Source organism: Setaria viridis, chromosome 8 (assembly GCF_005286985.2).
Source record: "Setaria viridis chromosome 8, Setaria_viridis_v4.0, whole genome shotgun sequence".
NCBI lineage: Eukaryota > Viridiplantae > Streptophyta > Magnoliopsida > Poales > Poaceae > Setaria > Setaria viridis.
Window position 1 is genome coordinate 26,138,236 of NC_048270.2, and position 17,991 is coordinate 26,156,226.

Sequence of the window (17,991 nt, forward strand, 5' to 3'; positions counted from 1 at the left end):
CCCTACTTCCCTTTTTTTCCTGTGGTGCAGGATCTTTTTTGCTTCTCTGGCCCTCTGCGGCATCCGTTCGTCTGTTGGCTGCTCCTGTTTATGGTTCAAAGACAGCAGGCGCAAGAGAAATTCCGCGGGGAATGCTAGCGGCCGGCCGGCCTGGCGAAATAATGGAGTGAACAGTTCAAGAACTACTGCATGCCTTCGTATCACAGATAACAAGTCCCCCATGCACGCAACAAGCCGCTGCTTTAAAACTATGGAATTCTATATCTGCGAAGTTTAGTTTCGTGGGAGTGCAAGGCAAGAATCAGAGGACAAAATTAAATCTATGCAAATTAAGACAGGGTCTATATAATCATAGAACGTAATTCCATATCCGGGCACATGGAAGCAATACTCCATATACTTCTTGGACAAGCCCACTGCCGATATTATATCCGACAAGTCCTGTTGAAGAAGATGATGACATAAAAACAAATGATAAATATAATATTATAGGTACTTAAACCCTTGATCCTTCCTATTAAAGTTGTATTTTAATTCCATACTTACTTAGCACAATTTCATATCTATACCTATATCTATGCCAGAGCCAAAATTTCTGCTCCATTTTTTTTTTGTTTTGAACCGTTCGAACTGGCCCAACCATCCGGCCCACTCGCTCCGGTCCCCACACCGATGCTCCCCCGTATCGCCTCCGGCCTCCCGCATCTCCCTGCATATCACCGGTCGGACCATCTTCCCCGCGCACACAACTGCCGCTCGATCTCTCGCCGCGCCAGTGCAACCCGTTCGCGCTCTCCTTCCTTTATCTTGTCTTGCTTCTCCTTTGCCAGCGCCACCTGAGCGGTCGTGGTGAGTGGCGCGGCCCCTGACCGTGGTGCACGCGGTCACGAAAAGCTGCGCGGTGCGGCTCGGCTCGGCATCAGGCATCAGCAGGGTGCCCTCGGCCACGACAAGAGGTGGCTCACGAAGCTCTTGAGCGTGGGGGCAACGAGCCAACGACCGACCGGCAGCGACGGTGCAGGGCCCCGAGCCCCGACGCATACGCCAGGAGGACGCACCGGCATGGCTACTGTCCCTGTTTCTCCTACTCTGAACCAATCAATCGAATCTGCCTCCAACACATCGACGTCGAAACCCAATATGACTCAGAATCAACGCCATTGCGTATCTGACTCTATGTCCCTTCTTCTCCTTCATCTCGAATCCAATTTGCCCAATCGTCCTTCATGGCTTCAATATGAGGTTGCGTCCTTCGCCCATCTTCCAAGGCTCGCGCAATTCCAGCGACGACGACGATGATTCCGGCGACCCCGGTGGCAGGCTTGGGGATGGGCGGATGGCCAGGAGGAACAGCAGTGGGCGGGCGTGCTGTTGCCCCTTCGGGGCATAGGAGGTAGCCTTGACCTTGATGTTGGAGGGCAGCGCCCGATCCGCAAAGCTGGAGTTGGTGTTGGAGGAGATGAGGGCATGCTTGCCTTGGTAGGTTGGTTGTTCTAATCTAATGTAGTTTCCTCTGTTGTGCCTACCTCCTCTGGCTGGTGGTGTTATTCACCTGCTGTACTATGAGGACACATCCTAATAGATATTTTCTTTTCACATGCATCTTGGTTCATAGTGGAGCGACGCGATGAAACCCTCCTTAGATGAAGACGGAGGTTTGTTGCACAAGAAGTTTTGGAAGCACAAGTGACATTGTGTTCAGTGGGGATACATGTGGAATTGTTTGAGTTCCATCTCGGCACATGGAAAGGAAACACCTCATATAATAATCATTATAAATCAAAATCAGCAGATCTTCTACTGATTTCAGAGACAAGCCTGTCAAATCAATCTAATATTTTCAAACGGTCTAAATCTTGTGCAATGCTTCAGTAAGTTTCAAGATAATAAGATGACAATCAGGTGTCATAGTTGATGGATACTAGGGTCTGAACGACGGGAAAATTAGAGCTAATAAGCATGATAAGTTTTATGCTGAAGATTTGGACGAGTCTTGGGGTACGATCAAGAAGCGATGGGTTGAAAACTTAGCAACTCATCCGTGAATGACAATCTCTAGAAAAAAAAAATCAACCAAAGTTGTAAGCTCAGGGATCTAGATGGTCAAAATGAGAGAGACATGCGATTCATTAGGGCAATGGTCCTTTTGTGCCGTGTACCTAAAATATGATAACATATGACCATGTTTCGTTTGTTCTGCTATTTTAGAGATCTGGCATTTGGTTAGCGAGATTTATGGTGTGCTGATCATGACTTTCTCGCTCTGCAGTTATAGTAGCCATTTTTTCATTTACAGGAACTCTCATGGACATGACTTTGTTTCTTTTGCAGTTACCATCCACCCATACCAGCTGATCAGGCCAGGCCAACAGCTGACTGCAAGCAGCCAACCAAGATGCTGGTGTGCTGCAGTTTTTTGGGAATATTTTGACTTTTACCCAGCTCTTGTCTATGTAATGAAATATCTTTTATTTGAATTTCTGCAGAAGCCATATATACCAAGTGGCCATGGTAATAAGTGAAGGGGGCAGGGGAAGAGGTATGTATGTCTACGCTTGTTATCATGATTTCAATGTGTGCTTGTGCAAGGTATGTTTGGTATTGCTTGATATCTGATCGGCAATGGTGGATTCAGTTATGATAATGAGTTTGGAGAACCATAGGAGGCCCCACATGAATATCATGACATGGATCTTTTGGGCCTGGAAAGTATTATGGTTTGATGGTTATATGATGGAGAACCTTGTGGTAGGATGATGTATCTATATCTATATCTATCTATATCTATACTTAATTTTTTTTTCTTCCAACCGTCGTGGTCATTTTGCAAAAAAGTCTCTCAAATATTTGGTAATCAACCCGCAGTCCAAATGCTAACAGATGGGGAGCTCGGGTGGAAAAAGGAGGGAAGGGAAAGGGTTAAAGGGAAAAAAAGCTCCTTTCTTCTTCAAAACAGAGAGGCGGAGGGCGAGGGTGCGGGCGCGGGCAGCGCCGTGCTGCCCCTGCGCGCGGCAAGGGCGAGGGGCGAGGGCTAGGGCACCGGCAAGGGCAGGGGCGAGGGGAGACTCGGCGGTGCGTCGCCACCCCCGTCGCCGCCTCCACGTCCCGCGCTGAGGCGGGAGCTCCTGGAGGCGCCGCCTGGCGGCCGGATTTGTGCCGCCGGTGTCAGCAGCTACAGATTGGCGGTCGCGCCGACGGAATCGGCCCGGGATCCTGGCGGGAGGGGCACAGCAAGACATGCTCAAGAAGGTATAGTACATTACACTGATCTATCTGCTGCAACACTTCACATTACTCGTTTCATGCCTACTGTAAATCCATATATGCAGATCTGTATGCCGATTTCTGTTTTACGATAGTCAAACTCACTTTGTGTCAGATCTTATCTACCGGGAGCATGTTCTAATCGTTTTTTGGGTTCATAGTCATATAAACTACATACCTGTTCTCGCCTATGTTGTGTTCTCATGCGCTTCTTCACTCCTGCAGCTGTCGCGGAGCTGCTGGACAATACCGTAGATGAGGTGAAAATTTCTTGTCCATCGCCTAGCCTTGATGGAGCACCGAACAGCTACTTTCTTGACAAGTTCATCCTCATGCGTCATACATATTTTGGTTGGTTTCTTGCTGAATTCCATCTTCTTGAAACACAGGTGTTGATTGACAGTGTTGTTAATCCACACAACGGATCTCCGTCGTTGCTCGTGCAAGGTTGTGATCCTAGCTAAGATGCCAACCCATGTTTTTTTCTTAGGACCTCCACATGATCCAACATATATGCTTGTTATGACAATGTGTTTAAAGGTTCTCTGAATTCATTCGCATGTATTTGTTGTGCATGAAGATGACGATGGAGGCATGAATCCTATTTCCCTGTGGAAATGTATGACCGATGCATGTCCAAATAGGAAGCCACCTGATTCAATTGGGCAGAGTATGTTATCAACACTAAACTTCTCATTCTTAACATGTTTAGTGCTACAGCTAACGTCTTTTGAAATTTCTGATCAGATGGGACAGGATTCAGGGCTGCCATAAGATGCCTTGGCGCGGGTGCTATCGTTTTCACCCATCACGAGCACACCAGGTTAGAATTCCACTTTCCTGACTCTTGGCGGATGAGAGAGAAAAATAAAATAATTAGAGTTGTATGACATATTTGAGAAAAATTAATTATGATCCAGTTGTTCAGTTAATAGATTAATATTGTTATATCTTTTTTCCGGTAGCGCACGGGTATTTTTGTATCATAGCTAAAGCACAACAATGTAGTGAAAAATTATGTACATGTATTATTATTATTATTATTATTATTATTATTATTATTATTATTATTATTATTATTATTATCATCATCATCATCATCACCATTTAATATCACGGGCAGCCTGCAAGCCCGTCAGAAGTCAAATTTTTTCTTTATTTCCACCGTCGTTGGATGCACAGCTCCGTCTATCAATATTTGTCGTTCTCGCTTCCCAAGATATGATTTTGATTAAATTTATAAAAAAATACTAATATTTATGATACATAATTGATATCATTATATATATCTTTTAATCTAGTTGTTAATAAATTTATTTAGAGATACAAATATTGCACGTATTTAATAAATTTAGTCATGTGGTACGAAAACCGAAAACGACATGTAATAAGGGACAGTAGCTAGCTACCTAGTGTCGTTTTTATAGAAGCTAGGCTGCGTGCTAGACCTGCTACTGACTCATTGACGTGGCATCACCTCGCCCCATCGAACATGCAGATTAGTTCACTTCTTATTGCACCATATTTTACTATTTCTGTTTAGATGTAAGTTCTGTATTTAATTGATGTAAATTGATTATTCGTAAATAAGAATGGTCATCAGAATTATTTGATTATTTTTGGCTTTTTTTTATTTTTCTGTATGTTTTATTTGGCTCTCCTTTGAAAATTTTCCAATTTAGCTTCCATAAAAATAATCTGGCTAATTTTTTTGTTTTGTTTTGTTTTATATTTTTGTATTATTTGGATAATTTTTTTGGTTCATTTGATCCGGATCCAATGGTCACGATAATCAAGTGTTGTAAAGATTAAAAAACACTCGACTTTTGTTTGTGATGGTAATCGAGTGTTCATGGGTCATCATGGGGCATGTGACACCCGAGCGGGGAGTAGACGGACCCATATAATGCACCATACCCTTATGCAAGGATATGGTTAGTTCTGTTTAGATATGACTTAAACCGTATTCTAAGCTGTTTTTAACTATAACTTTACTATACTTTCTAGGGTTATTAAAATTGTAATGTATTTCCTTGCTACATTGTTTGATGGTTATTAAAATGTAATATGATTACTATAAACTAGTCCATCAACCCATGCTCGTGGGGCTAACATCGCGATATTGCTTCTATTTATTCAATATATATTGACTAATAAAATTACCTTATAAAATTAACTTTTATTTGAATCTAGATTTACACATACGTGCAGAATTGTCATTAGCATGATTGAGAGAGATCGTTGTGTGGCACAAGTAATAATGGAACATTAATTTGATTCTATGGTTGTGTGTTTTCTTTTTCTTCCTTTGTTTTTGTGTTCCAGTATGGCTGGCTTTGTCTAATATATGGGCGTGTTGGATGTCCCTCTTTATGAATTGAACTGTGTGGATATATAACAAATTAGAAGGTTAATTCACCTACAAATATAAATTAGTCTTCTAACCTCTCGCACGGGATAGAATCTTAGGAGACGTAAGCATTAGTCATTGTTTAATATCTCAAACTAATAAAAATTACTTATATTAAATTACATATTTTACACTTTGTTCATTTTTTAACACAATAAACACTATAGATACTTTGTACTCTCTATCTAGTTGTGATAACCATATGTTTAGTCATCCATATCCATAGTTTGTTCCTTTTCATGGCACCTCTATTAAGTTTTAATACACATTTATTTGAAACATTAGATTAAATTGTGGTGGATGTTATTGCAGCTCATATCTTATGACGCCATGAATCTAAGTGTTCATTTTTTAGTTATAATCTTATTAATTGCTACTTATTTTATATTCTCAAGATAGATCCAAACTCTTGTTCTTATTGCATATTTTATTAACTCTCATTTGTACTTTAAAATAAGGATATGTTAGGCCATAAACTACACTATAAAGGACTACGATGGCATGAATAACATTTAAAATTAATTAAGATCGATGGTAGAGCTTGATCTGAGATCATGGATGACGTAGAGATTGCAACCTTGACAGGACATTAATATCCAAGTCTTATAATGATTGTTTACTTTAAAGGAATCCCAGTAAGATATAACTACATGTAGTATGCTCTAACCTCCCCACTTCTCAAAATGTTTGAATTATTTCAACAAATTATATGTGCAATAATGCTTATACAATCAATATAGATATATTGAACGTTTTTTTAGAATATATCAATATCTAAGGCAAAAACTTCTATAAAATATATGTCATGGTCATTAATAAAATTTTAAATAACTTGTTAGTATCCACTACTACCGAAGCATTTTTCCCAGGCGGCTAAAACTCAGGCCTTGTTTAGTTCCCCCTTTTTCCCAACTTTGACACTATGTAAAAAGAAAATTCACCATCACATCAAACTTGCGGTACATGCATGGAGTACTAAATGTAGACGAAATCAAAAACTAATTGCACAGTTTTGTTGTACTTTGCGAGACGAATCTTTTGAGCCTAATTAGTCAATGTTTGGACAATAATTCACAAATACAAACGAAATGCTACAGTTGCGTATTTATGACAAAATGCAAACTTTGCCACTCCCAATTTGAGAACTAAACAAGGCCTCATTTTTGGAGGCGCGCAACATGTCTGCCACCAAACCATCGCCTTAATGATTGGGTGGTGTCTCCTAAAATAGTGATCATTAGCATATGAGTCATGAATAAAATATTTTCATGATTACTAAAACATATATATATATATATATATGTTATGCATGCATGCGTGATGTGCATATATTTAGTTCAATCAAATTTTAATATATTAATTTTAACATAATTGCATAATGAAGAAACATTTTTAAGTTAAAACTCTAGTGTTTATTGTATCTTTTATTCAAATTTTAGTTTTTTTATTTTATTAAAAAAATTCTAGAACCTAGGCTACAACAACATCCTCAAGATGTTGGATCACCACACTCTTTTATTCCTAATTTTGACAACAACATAAATAGTCATTTCAGCTTGCACTACCACACTCAAGATGTTGGATTTCGTTATATCAAAACATTATGTGTAGTATTATTATTTTATATAATATAGAATATTTAAAAATAAATTAGGAATATTAGTATATTATTAGTCAAAATTTATAAACTTATTTGAAATAATGACATAAATATTATTATTGTGGAGTATCTATATAACTTTAAGTGAATTATCAATGTCATTGCTTGGTGTTGTTAAGGGACATTTCATAAATTAACATAAATATTTATCCTCATGCATACATATTTATCTGGTTTACATGAGCGAACGCATCATTGTGCTTACTTCTTCTAAACCTATAGTACTTTATGGATATTGGACGACATTTCATAATATACTTATTTATTAATTACATGAGGATTTGAGATATATTTTTATTTATTTTTTTGTAATGGCTTGAGGTTAATATTTACTTTATGTTACCTTTCATAGGGCATATATGGTGATTTGAATGCAAACTTAGTAGTTATTTTTTATTATCTTTCGTAATGGCAGATGCGAGTAATATATAAAAATATTAGGATATCTTAAATTATCTTTTATAACGGCTAGATAGATAGTTTAGGTAAAAATTTAGAGTGTTACATTGAATTGTCATTCATAATTATAGATGTGGTTTATTTAGATGCAAATTTGAGGATTATGTTGAATTATCTTTAATCGATAAACAATGAAATTACAGGAAATATGCCAAACAAATAGTTTATTGTTTTGCTGCGGTTGACAAAAATTGTTTTAGACTATCAGTTGTCACATCTCTTTTACCGGCAGTCCAGCACAATGTATCTATTTTGTTGAGGTTCATAGATTATATCCTACCTTTTATTAATAGACTAACTTTATTTTATTTGATTTGTTTATTAAAAGATTAACTAACCACGAACGTCATGGACTGTTATCGTTAACGTGATCATGAAGGCTTCATATTTTATTAGGATATATTAACCAACCTTTAATGTAATCGTAGTATCATTTAGATATTTCATTCCCTACCGGAAACAGTCGCTTTGCCATGTGCCACAGTTACTCGGCAAAGCATAAAAAACACTTGGCAAAGGCTTTGCCGAGTGTTTTCTATCAAGCACTCAGCATAAAGTTTTGCCAAGAGCTGAAACCGACGCTCGGCGAAAAAAGTAACATGACGGCATGGAGACGGTCACGATGCGTTTGACGAGTGTCAAATTCTAGGCACTCGGCAAACCTTATTTCTTTGCCAAGTGTCGAATCCCAGGACACTCGGCAAACCTTCCTTCTTTGCCGAGTGTCCTGGCAAAGACTGGGCCAGAACGTACAAATGTTGGCTTCTTTGCCAAGTGTCGTAGCGCAGACACTCGGCAAAGAAGCGATTCTTAGTCTCAGAATGCACAGAATTTTGCCACGTGTTCACTTTGCCGAGTATTTTAACCCTGGCACTCGGCAAAAGGCCTCTTTGCCGAGTGTAACATTCGGCAAAGCGACCATATATTTCCTGTTTTTATGTTCAGTTATGTATAGCGTACGTCACTCAAATAAACATTACAAGCATCACACATAGTTCACAATAAGCATCATAGGCAGTTCATATAGATATAACGACAGCATATAAATGCAAATAAACTTTAGAATAACTAGTAGGTTCATTCAAAACAACAAGTAGTCACAGGTAATCCACAAATGCAAATGCAAATCACAAGTAGTCACTAAGGCCACGGGTTCCACTGCGACCACATGAGACTCGTTCGATGCTGCCGATTGATTTTGCACAAAGAGAAGAGATTGCATGTGTGAGACAAGATTGAACAACACGTATGGTCTCTCTGGTGCCTAACTAGTATAACTCTTGCAACTTGGTTTTCGATAATTACAAAAACAAAATGGCTGCTACATAGTTTCTAGTTTATTTCTAGTTTCCAGTGTCTGGTCATCTTTGTAAGATTGATTCTGCATAAACTAGAAACGGTGATTATAAGGTTGTGAAGTGACTCACATTGCCTGAAACAGTATTTGGAGCAGGTTGAGGAGCAGGGACTGGCATCGGTGGTGGAGGTTGAACGATTGCAGTGTAAAGACCCCTCTGTCGGGGATAGATCCCCAATACCCGAAATGAAGGAAGAAGTCGGACTCCTACTAAGATTCCCCTGTAATCCTACTAAGACTCATCCCGTGTACTCCTACTAGGACTTCTCCTTGTAATCCGACTAATTCTCCTGCCCCTGGAGTATATAAAGGAGGGTAGGGTACCTAGATCGGCAGATCACACCTCAACACTCAAGCGCAGGGCGCAATATACAAACATCCCCATACAGGACATAGGATATGACGCTACTCTAGCGGCCTGAACCTGTATAAATCCGTGTCTTGTGTCCTCGCTTTTGCCTTCGAGTTTCAGGTCCGGCGATCCCCCACCGACAAATCGACTACCTCGGGTACTCCCTCGGTAGGTTGCCGGTATAAAATATCGACATCTGGCGCGCTAGGTAGGGGTGATCGTCGAGATCATCGGACGAGCTTGAAGGACCTCATCTTCAAAATCAATCTACTCATCGCCGAGTTCCATATTCAAGATCAATCTTCTCGGCGGAACAGCATGGTTGGTTTTAGGCGACGGCTAATCAGCAACTCGCCGTGTCTCTGTGTCGAAATTCAATACGGAATCAACTCCGTATTCTATTCCAGCTAGCATGTTGGTGTATATCCTCTATTTCGTGCAATGCACAGCGGATCACTACTCGTCGACATGCATCTACTGCCGCATCAAGGAAAAATCCAACGGCTTACAGCCTCCTGGGATTGCACTATTGCCAAGTCCGAAGCACAGTCGGCTTACAGCATCCTGCGGACCGATCAAAAAATTGCCGTGCTATTGCCGTGTGTTTCTATTCCCTAGACTTAAAAAAGATTGCATTCCTTCAAACAAAGCTACGGCCGTGCACCAGACCAAGTCTGAAAGCAGGCCAGCATCAAGATCGAGGATAGCTGCCTCTATCTCATTGATGCTAAAAGGAAATTCAGCGACAAATTAATACACGCACATAAGGGCACGTACAACGGGCGTCTAGGAGCCGTCTGCGAGCCGATATTTTTGCAAAAACGACCTTCTCTCAGCCAGGCGACGGGCGCGCCGTCGCCTCGCGAGACGACGACCGCGTCCCGTGCTCCAAGGCGGGAACAGACGCCGCAGCACCGTTGTACAGAGGGGAGACAGCGCGCTTGGATCCCGCGCGGACAGCAGCTGATTTGGGCGCGCGCGGGATTTTTGCGCGCCAAATCCAGCTCCATCCCCGGCGTGCTCTGCAAGGGGGTCGAAGAGGCGAGCGGCGATGAGCTCGCCGGTGGCCCCGTCGACGCGGAGCATGAGAACGGCGTCGCCCCCAGCCTCGGCCGCCGCGACTGCGCCGCCGATTCCTGCCAGGCCACGCCGCCCCCAGCCTTGGCCTGCGGGGCTACGCCCCCCTCGCGCCATGGCCGCGCCGTCGTGGCCGGTGGGGCTGCGGCCCCCTCTCGTGCGCCATGGCCGCGCTGGGGCTGGGGGCTGCTGGCTGCTGGCTGGGCGCGAGGCGCCGCCGCCGCACGTTCCCCCCTTCACTGTCCCTAGCCAGGCTGCGAAGCTTTCCTTCTTCTCTGTTGCTACTGCCTCCGTTTGATTGAGATTCAGTCTGGATGTGGCTGCAGGTTCATGGGGAGATGGAGGTGCACCGGCGTGGTGGTTCTCATCATACTCTTGCTCTCGGTTGCTTCTCACGGAAGAGGTAGTTCCATGTGATTCTCCCGTGGTCAGTTTACAGTTCCCAGTGAATGGATTCAGCGTGTCAATGCATTCGCAAACATCTGAAATGGTGTAACTTTGTGTAGAGACAAGGGACACCTACCAGCTATGTCCTTATGGTTAGGACTGTCTGATTTTCATAGAATTTGGCTTCAGGGTTATAGTGTGGGTGATATTGGGACTCCAATATCCCAATAGGCATTAGTTATCACACAATAACCATGATATGTTTGGGCATTGACAGTTTTATTGTATGGAATTACTGATTCGATGATTTATGCTTGAGCTTAAAGCTGCAATAATTTAACAAGGCCAAGGAAGCTGCCTTTTCTTTCAGTTGGAAGAAAGGGGCTATTGTAGTCACTTTTGGAAGGCTAAGGCGAATTGAAATTGAGAAGCTGAAATCAGTTTCCCCTTAAGCACATTGTCTATTTATTATGGTTATCTTCTCATGCTAATAGTGTCTGTAGCCAATACTTGTTTTAATGTTCCATTATTGAACACCAGAATGAGCCTACAATTTTGTTTTGTCTTTTATCACAGAGCTACCTATCAAGAAGAGTGATCAGATTTTTGTCTACCATCACACTCTTGCAAAGACTATTGTGGAATATGCTTCAGTGGTAACTTAAAACTTTTCCCATTTTTTTTATCACGACCTTTGTTTTGAACTGAATATCAACAGTGTCCTACCGTTTGCTGCTTTTATGTCAAACTAAACTTAAGCCGATGGCGATGTATTATCTCTAGGTGTATATGTCAGACTTAACTGCTCTTTATACATGGACATGCTCGAGATGCAATGACTTGACTCAAGTAAGAAACTGCCCAATATTGAATCATTTGCCCCTTTCAAAGTTGCTCTCTGAAATGGCCATTGGCCAGGATATATTAGTTTCTAGTTTGATATGGTTTCCAACTTCTGATTTCTGAAATAGGGCTTTGAGATGAGATCTCTAATTGTTGGCGTGGGGAACTGCTTGCAGGTTCCTTTCTCACCACAGTTTGAATTCAGTTATCATGAATATTTGTGACATCGTATGGCTCGTTGCTATCATACCCAGCAATCTTTTCATGATATCCTTCCCTTTACCTACCATTCTTTGGCTGAATAATGTGACAGGCGTTTGTTGGTGTAGCTCATAATCTAAATTCAATTGTCGTTGCAATCAGAGGAACTCAAGAGAACAGGTGTTCGAACAAGTTGTTCAATGAAGCTTGGAAATGTATGCATCTAAACTGTTTGTAATCTGAACCTACATGAGTAATCATACAACAGCGAAGCTTTCCTTGTTTAGTCATATTATGTTTTATTTGATTTATGAAAATTTTGTTCTATTACATTAATATAAATATATTTGAATATTATTTATATTTATGTTTTCAAAAAATGTAACCATGATCATCTTATTTAAGCTTGATCTTTCTTTTTTTCAACAAGCAACACAATAGTATACACAAATCTTATTTACGATTGGTCGTGGCTACATGCGGGCATTAAAAACTTAACAGACAACCAAACAGACAACTTAAAAGATAAATCATTGTACAAGCTGTCGGTTTCACTGTCTATATGTGACTTACAGATGGCAGCCGTCTAAACTGTTGAACGTGCCCTAAGGAATTCATTTGCCTATTCGCTGCACGCACGCGGGCAACGCACTAGGTGCGTGCACTCTAAAGTTTATGCGAGACGAGACTTCGGCTTGCACGGCAACACTAACATCCGGCCATCAAGGACGGTCTGTTTTGACTACTCATCTCGACTACTCATCAAAAACAAGGTGGGCGAGCACTGCTACCAAACGTCCGGTTGCATCGACTCGCCGACTACTCATCTCGACTAGAAAACTAGTCGAGGCAGGCCTCGCACCGTCGACGGCTAGTCGGAATCAACTCCGACTAGTCGGCTTCACCAACAATCATCGCGGCTTCGTCGATGACGACTTCGACTACTTGTCTCGACTACTTTGTCAGGCGGCTCGCCAGCGACTACTCCGACTACATCACGGCACTCACCAATGACTACTCTAACTACGTCGTGACGCCTGCCGACGACTACTCCGACTACATCATGACGCCCGCTAACGACTTCTCCGAATACGTCGCAGTGCTGACCGACGACTACTACGACTACATCGCGGTGCTCGCCGACAACTACTTCGACGGGCGACTCGCCCATGGCTACTTCGACTACGCCGTGACGCCCGCTGCCGCTGACCTCGACTACTCATCTCGACTAGAAAACTAGTCGGGGGTGGGCCTCACGCCGTCGGCAACTAGTCAGAATTGACTCACACTAGTCGGCTTCGTCAACAACCGTTGTGTTTTCATCGACGACCGTCATGGATTTGTCGACAATCACCCACAAATCAAACTAAGTCACTTTTCTAATTAATTTTCTAGCTTGCTTCCCACATGCAGGGCAACTCGCCGACTACCTATTTGTGTACGCCTCTCGACAGGAACTACCCTCCAGAGCTACACTTCACCGACTACTCGTCAAAGGGCAGCAAATTCTTGCGCACAACACGCACTCTACTCGCCGGAGGGTAGCAAACTCTTGCGCAATCGCGCAGTCTCTTTGTTGTCACAACAGTGACTACTCTCTTTTGTCTTCTCTTAAGGTCACTATTCTTCTCGAGCAGAACATGCCTTAACTCGTGAAAGCCTCAGGCGCACCTGTCACGCCTAAATGCTCGCACACATACTTAAGACCAAGCTCTCAGCTGTGCACACAACAATACCCATACGCCTATACGAGACAAAGCTCTCACAAACACAGTGGCTATGGCTAAATGAGGGCTGGGAGCCTAAACGTAACAGGCCAGCTACTCGGGAAGAATATGATCGAAACAAGAGCATGACACACAACTTTTATATTGATCACTGAATAAATTTCAGTAGTTTCAATATTCCACAAAAATGCTACATAATGTACGCATTTTTTTCTTTCAAGTTAAGCTTCGGTGAGACGCTCTAGTACGCTCAGCATACCGCCAAAGGCACAGCTGGTTCCCAAACTCGGGGGCTAAACGCCAATTACTACTCAGAACATCTCCAGTGGCTCAGCTAGCTTCCAAGCTCAGGGGTTCAGTGCCAATAAGTACTCGATGTGGTTCCTCCGGTTCACCTGGTGCATAAGCTCGAGGGCTGGACGCCGCAAAAAACTACTCGGAAGATGACTCACATGAAGATTCAAGATCCTTGAGTTGATTATTCAATCAATCCAAGGCTCGGGGGCTGATAAGCTACACCCAACAATTGATTTTTTCAAGTTGAAAGAAGAAGATTCAAGATTTCATTGACCCTCAGCCTGATTCTTCGATTCAACCTAAGGCTCGGGGGCTACTCCATATGGAGTGCGACTTTCGCTGCTCTCCATATATGAAGACTACAATATCAAGATGATCAAGGCTTTTGAGCACACCATAGCCTCATGGCAGCTTTGAGAACCTTTGAAGATTGAACCAAATAAAGTACTCGAAGAGCACCAAAACTATTCGGCAAAGATCTTAAAAGTACTCGAAGACGGCTGCATTCAGCCATGAAGCGCTCGGGGGCTTGTCGGGGATAGATCCCCAGTACTCGAAATGAAGGAAGAAGTCGGACTCCTACTAGGATTCCCATGTAATCCTACTAGGACTCATCCTATGTACTCCTACTAGGACTCCTTGTAATCCGACTAGTTCTCCTGCCCCCTAGAGTATATAAAGGAGGGTAGGGGTACCTAGATCGGCAGATCACACCTCAACACTCAAGCGCAGGGCACAATATACAAACACCCCCACACAGGATGTAGGGTATTACGCTACTCTAGCGGCCCAAACATGTATAAATCCATATCTTCTGTCCTCGCTTTTACCTTCGAGTTCTACATCCGACGATCCCCCACCGACAAATTGACTACCTCGGGTACCCCTTCGGTAGGTTGCCGGTATAAAACACCAACACCCTCATATATTCAAACATAGTGGCTCGCTCAGCATCCATCCTCTGCTGCATCTCTGCCTGCATCCTCTGCCGGTTTGTGTTGGTGTCGAGATTAGCGGATCTAGACTACGGCAAGTAAATTTCTTTATGCGCGTAAGGCTTCGGATGGTGGCGTGAGAGAACACGGGGTTAGACTGGTTCAGGCAGGAATAGCCCTACGTCCAGTATGAGGAGCTGCTCGTGTTACTCACGTGTGGTCTGTAGTAGGGGTTACAAACGGGCGAGAGTGGGAGCTGGTCCCAAGTCTCTTGGGTGTGCACTGATGCTCTTGAGGAGAGTGTGTGGGTTCTGTTCGCTTCCAAGTCCCCTTGGTCTCGGGGCCCCTGGTCCTCCTTTTATAGCACAAGGAGAGTACCGGGGTTACAAATGAGCCAGGCGTCTGGAGAAGTAAAGAGATAAGCTGAGTAAAGTAAAAAAACAAGGAAAAGGACCGAGTCCCAGGGTCGCCGCCTTCCGCTCCTGCCTTCGTTCCCTGTCAGGGCGGCCATCGGAGGAGGGCGGCTGCCTTCGGATCCTGTCGACGATCCTCCGGGCGACCGCTGCCGCCAAGCATGATGATGGTGTTCGGCCATGGCGACTGTGCTTGTCGTGGGGACGTCCGTCTTCTGTAGCCCTGCATGTTGACTGGGCGACGCGGCCAATACGTCTCTGTCGACAGACCGTCCGTGAAATCGAGCGGCGCTCCTTCCTGTACTGGGGGCATGGGGGATAAGTGACCTACGACAGACGGGAGAGACGGCGAACTGGGGCATTGTCGCTGTAGACTGTGCGGTTGTGGCTACAGTGTACTGCGCAGGTACTTGTGGCGGGTCACGTCAAGGAGCGTGGGCGCCTTTCTGTGCGCCAGAGCTGCAGCGCATTTATGGCGAGATCAGTGGGGGCCCACGAGATCCACGGCCTCATCTGCTGGTCTGCACCCGAGACGGATTCTTGTCTTGTGGGCTCGGATGAGTCCGACCCCTTACACCCGGGGTCGGGCGAGGCGGAGTTTCGGCGGCGAGGGGTCGGGCGAGGCGGAGTGGGATGCCCCCTGCCCATGCCGGGTCGGCGGAGATCGCTATTACCGGAGGTGGGCTTGGGTCTTTATGATTGTTGTTTTAAGGGACATAAGGAGGTCGTTAATATTTCCCCCCAACAGTATGCCTCCATCCTCACCTCTACCTCCTCCCGGTGCCTCGTTTCTTGTTCCAGCTGAGCCTACAATATTTCATCCCAATGTTACAATGCAACGCAAAAGTATGTAAAAAATCAATGAACGATAAATAAAACAGAAATAACCTGAAGTGCATTCATCTGGAACTGTGTAGAGTCTGGCCGTGGGCGTATCGCCGGGCTTGAACTCATGCTCAGTGCTCGGATCTGGGAGAGAGTAGAAGTACTGGCCATGTCGATTGTGCCGTCGCCAATCCAAAATCGACCATGCTTCTTGCCTCCTCCCGCCCTCATGACCACTTCTCCATCAAGGTCATGGGCGCTCGGATCATACTCTAAGCCATGGACCGCCCTTGCCATCGATGTGTATCCATCGAGGTGATTGTGGACGGTCTCATTGTTGTACGCCGAGGGAGGGTCCTCTAGGTTGTAGGCGACATCGGCCGTCGCCTTGCCCTTGTAGGCCAAAGCATATGCCATGAACTAAGAGCAAGGCTCGCCACCATGTGCCGCCAACTGCAAGGAAAAGGCAACATGATTAGACATTATGCAGAATTGAGCGTTAGAATAAAGAAATGAATTTGCGTACCCATCTAGCCGCGTATCCTGAGAGGTTGAGGTTGCCTTGATGGTGTGGTGCACCCGACATCAACAAATGCTGCTCCCGGCAAAGGTTGTGATTCTCCTCCCACGCGGGGTCGCTCCACCTGTCCACCATCCGGGCCCAGCATTGCAGATCGTAGGTGCACCACCACGGAGGCACCTACGTCATCAAGTATATGACATATAAGAAGATGAAATTAAGCAAATTAATCTCAAAAAAATAAGTATTATTGTTCTATATTTACCTTCATGTATTGTTCCGGGGTCAGCCTCATGGTTCTCGCCGCCCTTTTAGGGACCCTCACTCTAAGGATTTCCGTGTGGTATTGGACCACGACCTGGATGCGCGCCTCGTAATGCATGTCCTTGATGAGTTTCTTGGGGGCTTTGTCAGCTACAACATCCGCCTTGGCCTCGTATCCCTCCTCGCATATAAAGAAATCATGCATATAGACCCGATGTTTGCAGTCATTATTTCAAGAATGTCCAAGTGCGATGTATTGAGCAATGTAGTGTGAGAAAGACTTACCCAAAGTTTGGCCTTAACACGCTGCGCCTTGTCGGGGAATACCCTGCCATCCCGATCAGGGGCGTCGGGGGCGGCGGCATAGTGGGCCCACATGTAGGCCAGCTCGATAGTTCCGCCGAACTGCACCAGGCCTGGGAACTTTTCCTTGATCAAAAGACCAAGGATGCCATTCACATGGCATGCGTGATCACCCCCACCAACCTTTGTCCAACCCCTGCCTAAGTGATTAAGATAAATTATTAGTTTCTATTGTAATTTTAAACATATCAAACGAAAAATTAGTGATAACATCTAAAGTTACTTACTTCTCTCCATCGGGTCGAATCAACGAGCATCTCAAAGGAGGTATCGGTCGCCTCGGGAGGGTCAAGGGACCTCGCAACCACACATGCGATGAAGTAGAGGAAGAGGTAACCCCTGCTTCCTCCTCCACCCCTGCCTCCTCCTCCACCTGTATCTCCTCCTCCACCTATACCTCCTCCTCCTCAAAGGATCAGGAGGATGAGTGAGAAGAAGGTACCTTAGACGATGATGAAGGTACAGGTGAATGTGGCCTCATCTTCCCTTGACACCTGAGTCTACCTCGAGGTCTCTTCCCGGACCCCTCAGCTGCATTGGACCCTTTACGCGTCCCTATCGCTTTTGAGTAAAGTGACATTATCCTCCTCATACCACCCACCATTGTTCAATCACCTGCAATTAAAAAGAGTAAACC

The 17,991-nt window shown here is 44.1% G+C and overlaps 1 protein-coding gene across 1 annotated transcript; it reads left to right on the plus strand.

The window, feature by feature from the left end:
- Nucleotides 1–10,275: 10,275 nt before the first annotated feature.
- On the plus strand, nt 10,276–13,625 carry LOC117866468 (uncharacterized). Its single transcript, XM_034750676.2, has 6 exons — nt 10,276–10,982; nt 11,543–11,622; nt 11,750–11,815; nt 11,938–11,985; nt 12,123–12,225; nt 12,586–13,625. Exons 1-6 carry the CDS (start codon nt 10,910–10,912, stop codon nt 12,606–12,608), a joined length of 393 nt encoding a protein of 130 aa, XP_034606567.1. The 5' UTR covers nt 10,276–10,909; the 3' UTR covers nt 12,609–13,625.
- Nucleotides 13,626–17,991: the final 4,366 nt, after the last annotated feature.

What these genes read in the sequence shown, in the direction of transcription:
- LOC117866468 (XM_034750676.2), top strand. Translation starts at nt 10,910, where the DNA reads ATGGGGAGATGGAGGTGCACCGGCGTGGTGGTTCTCATCATACTCTTG. An exon ending in GATGCAATGACTTGACTCAA is followed by an intron (nt 11,816 to 11,937) that starts GTAAGAAACTGC and finishes TTTCTGAAATAG; the next exon opens with GGCTTTGAGATGAGATCTCT. An exon ending in GTTCAATGAAGCTTGGAAAT is followed by an intron (nt 12,226 to 12,585) that starts GTATGCATCTAA and finishes TGTGACTTACAG; the next exon opens with ATGGCAGCCGTCTAAACTGT.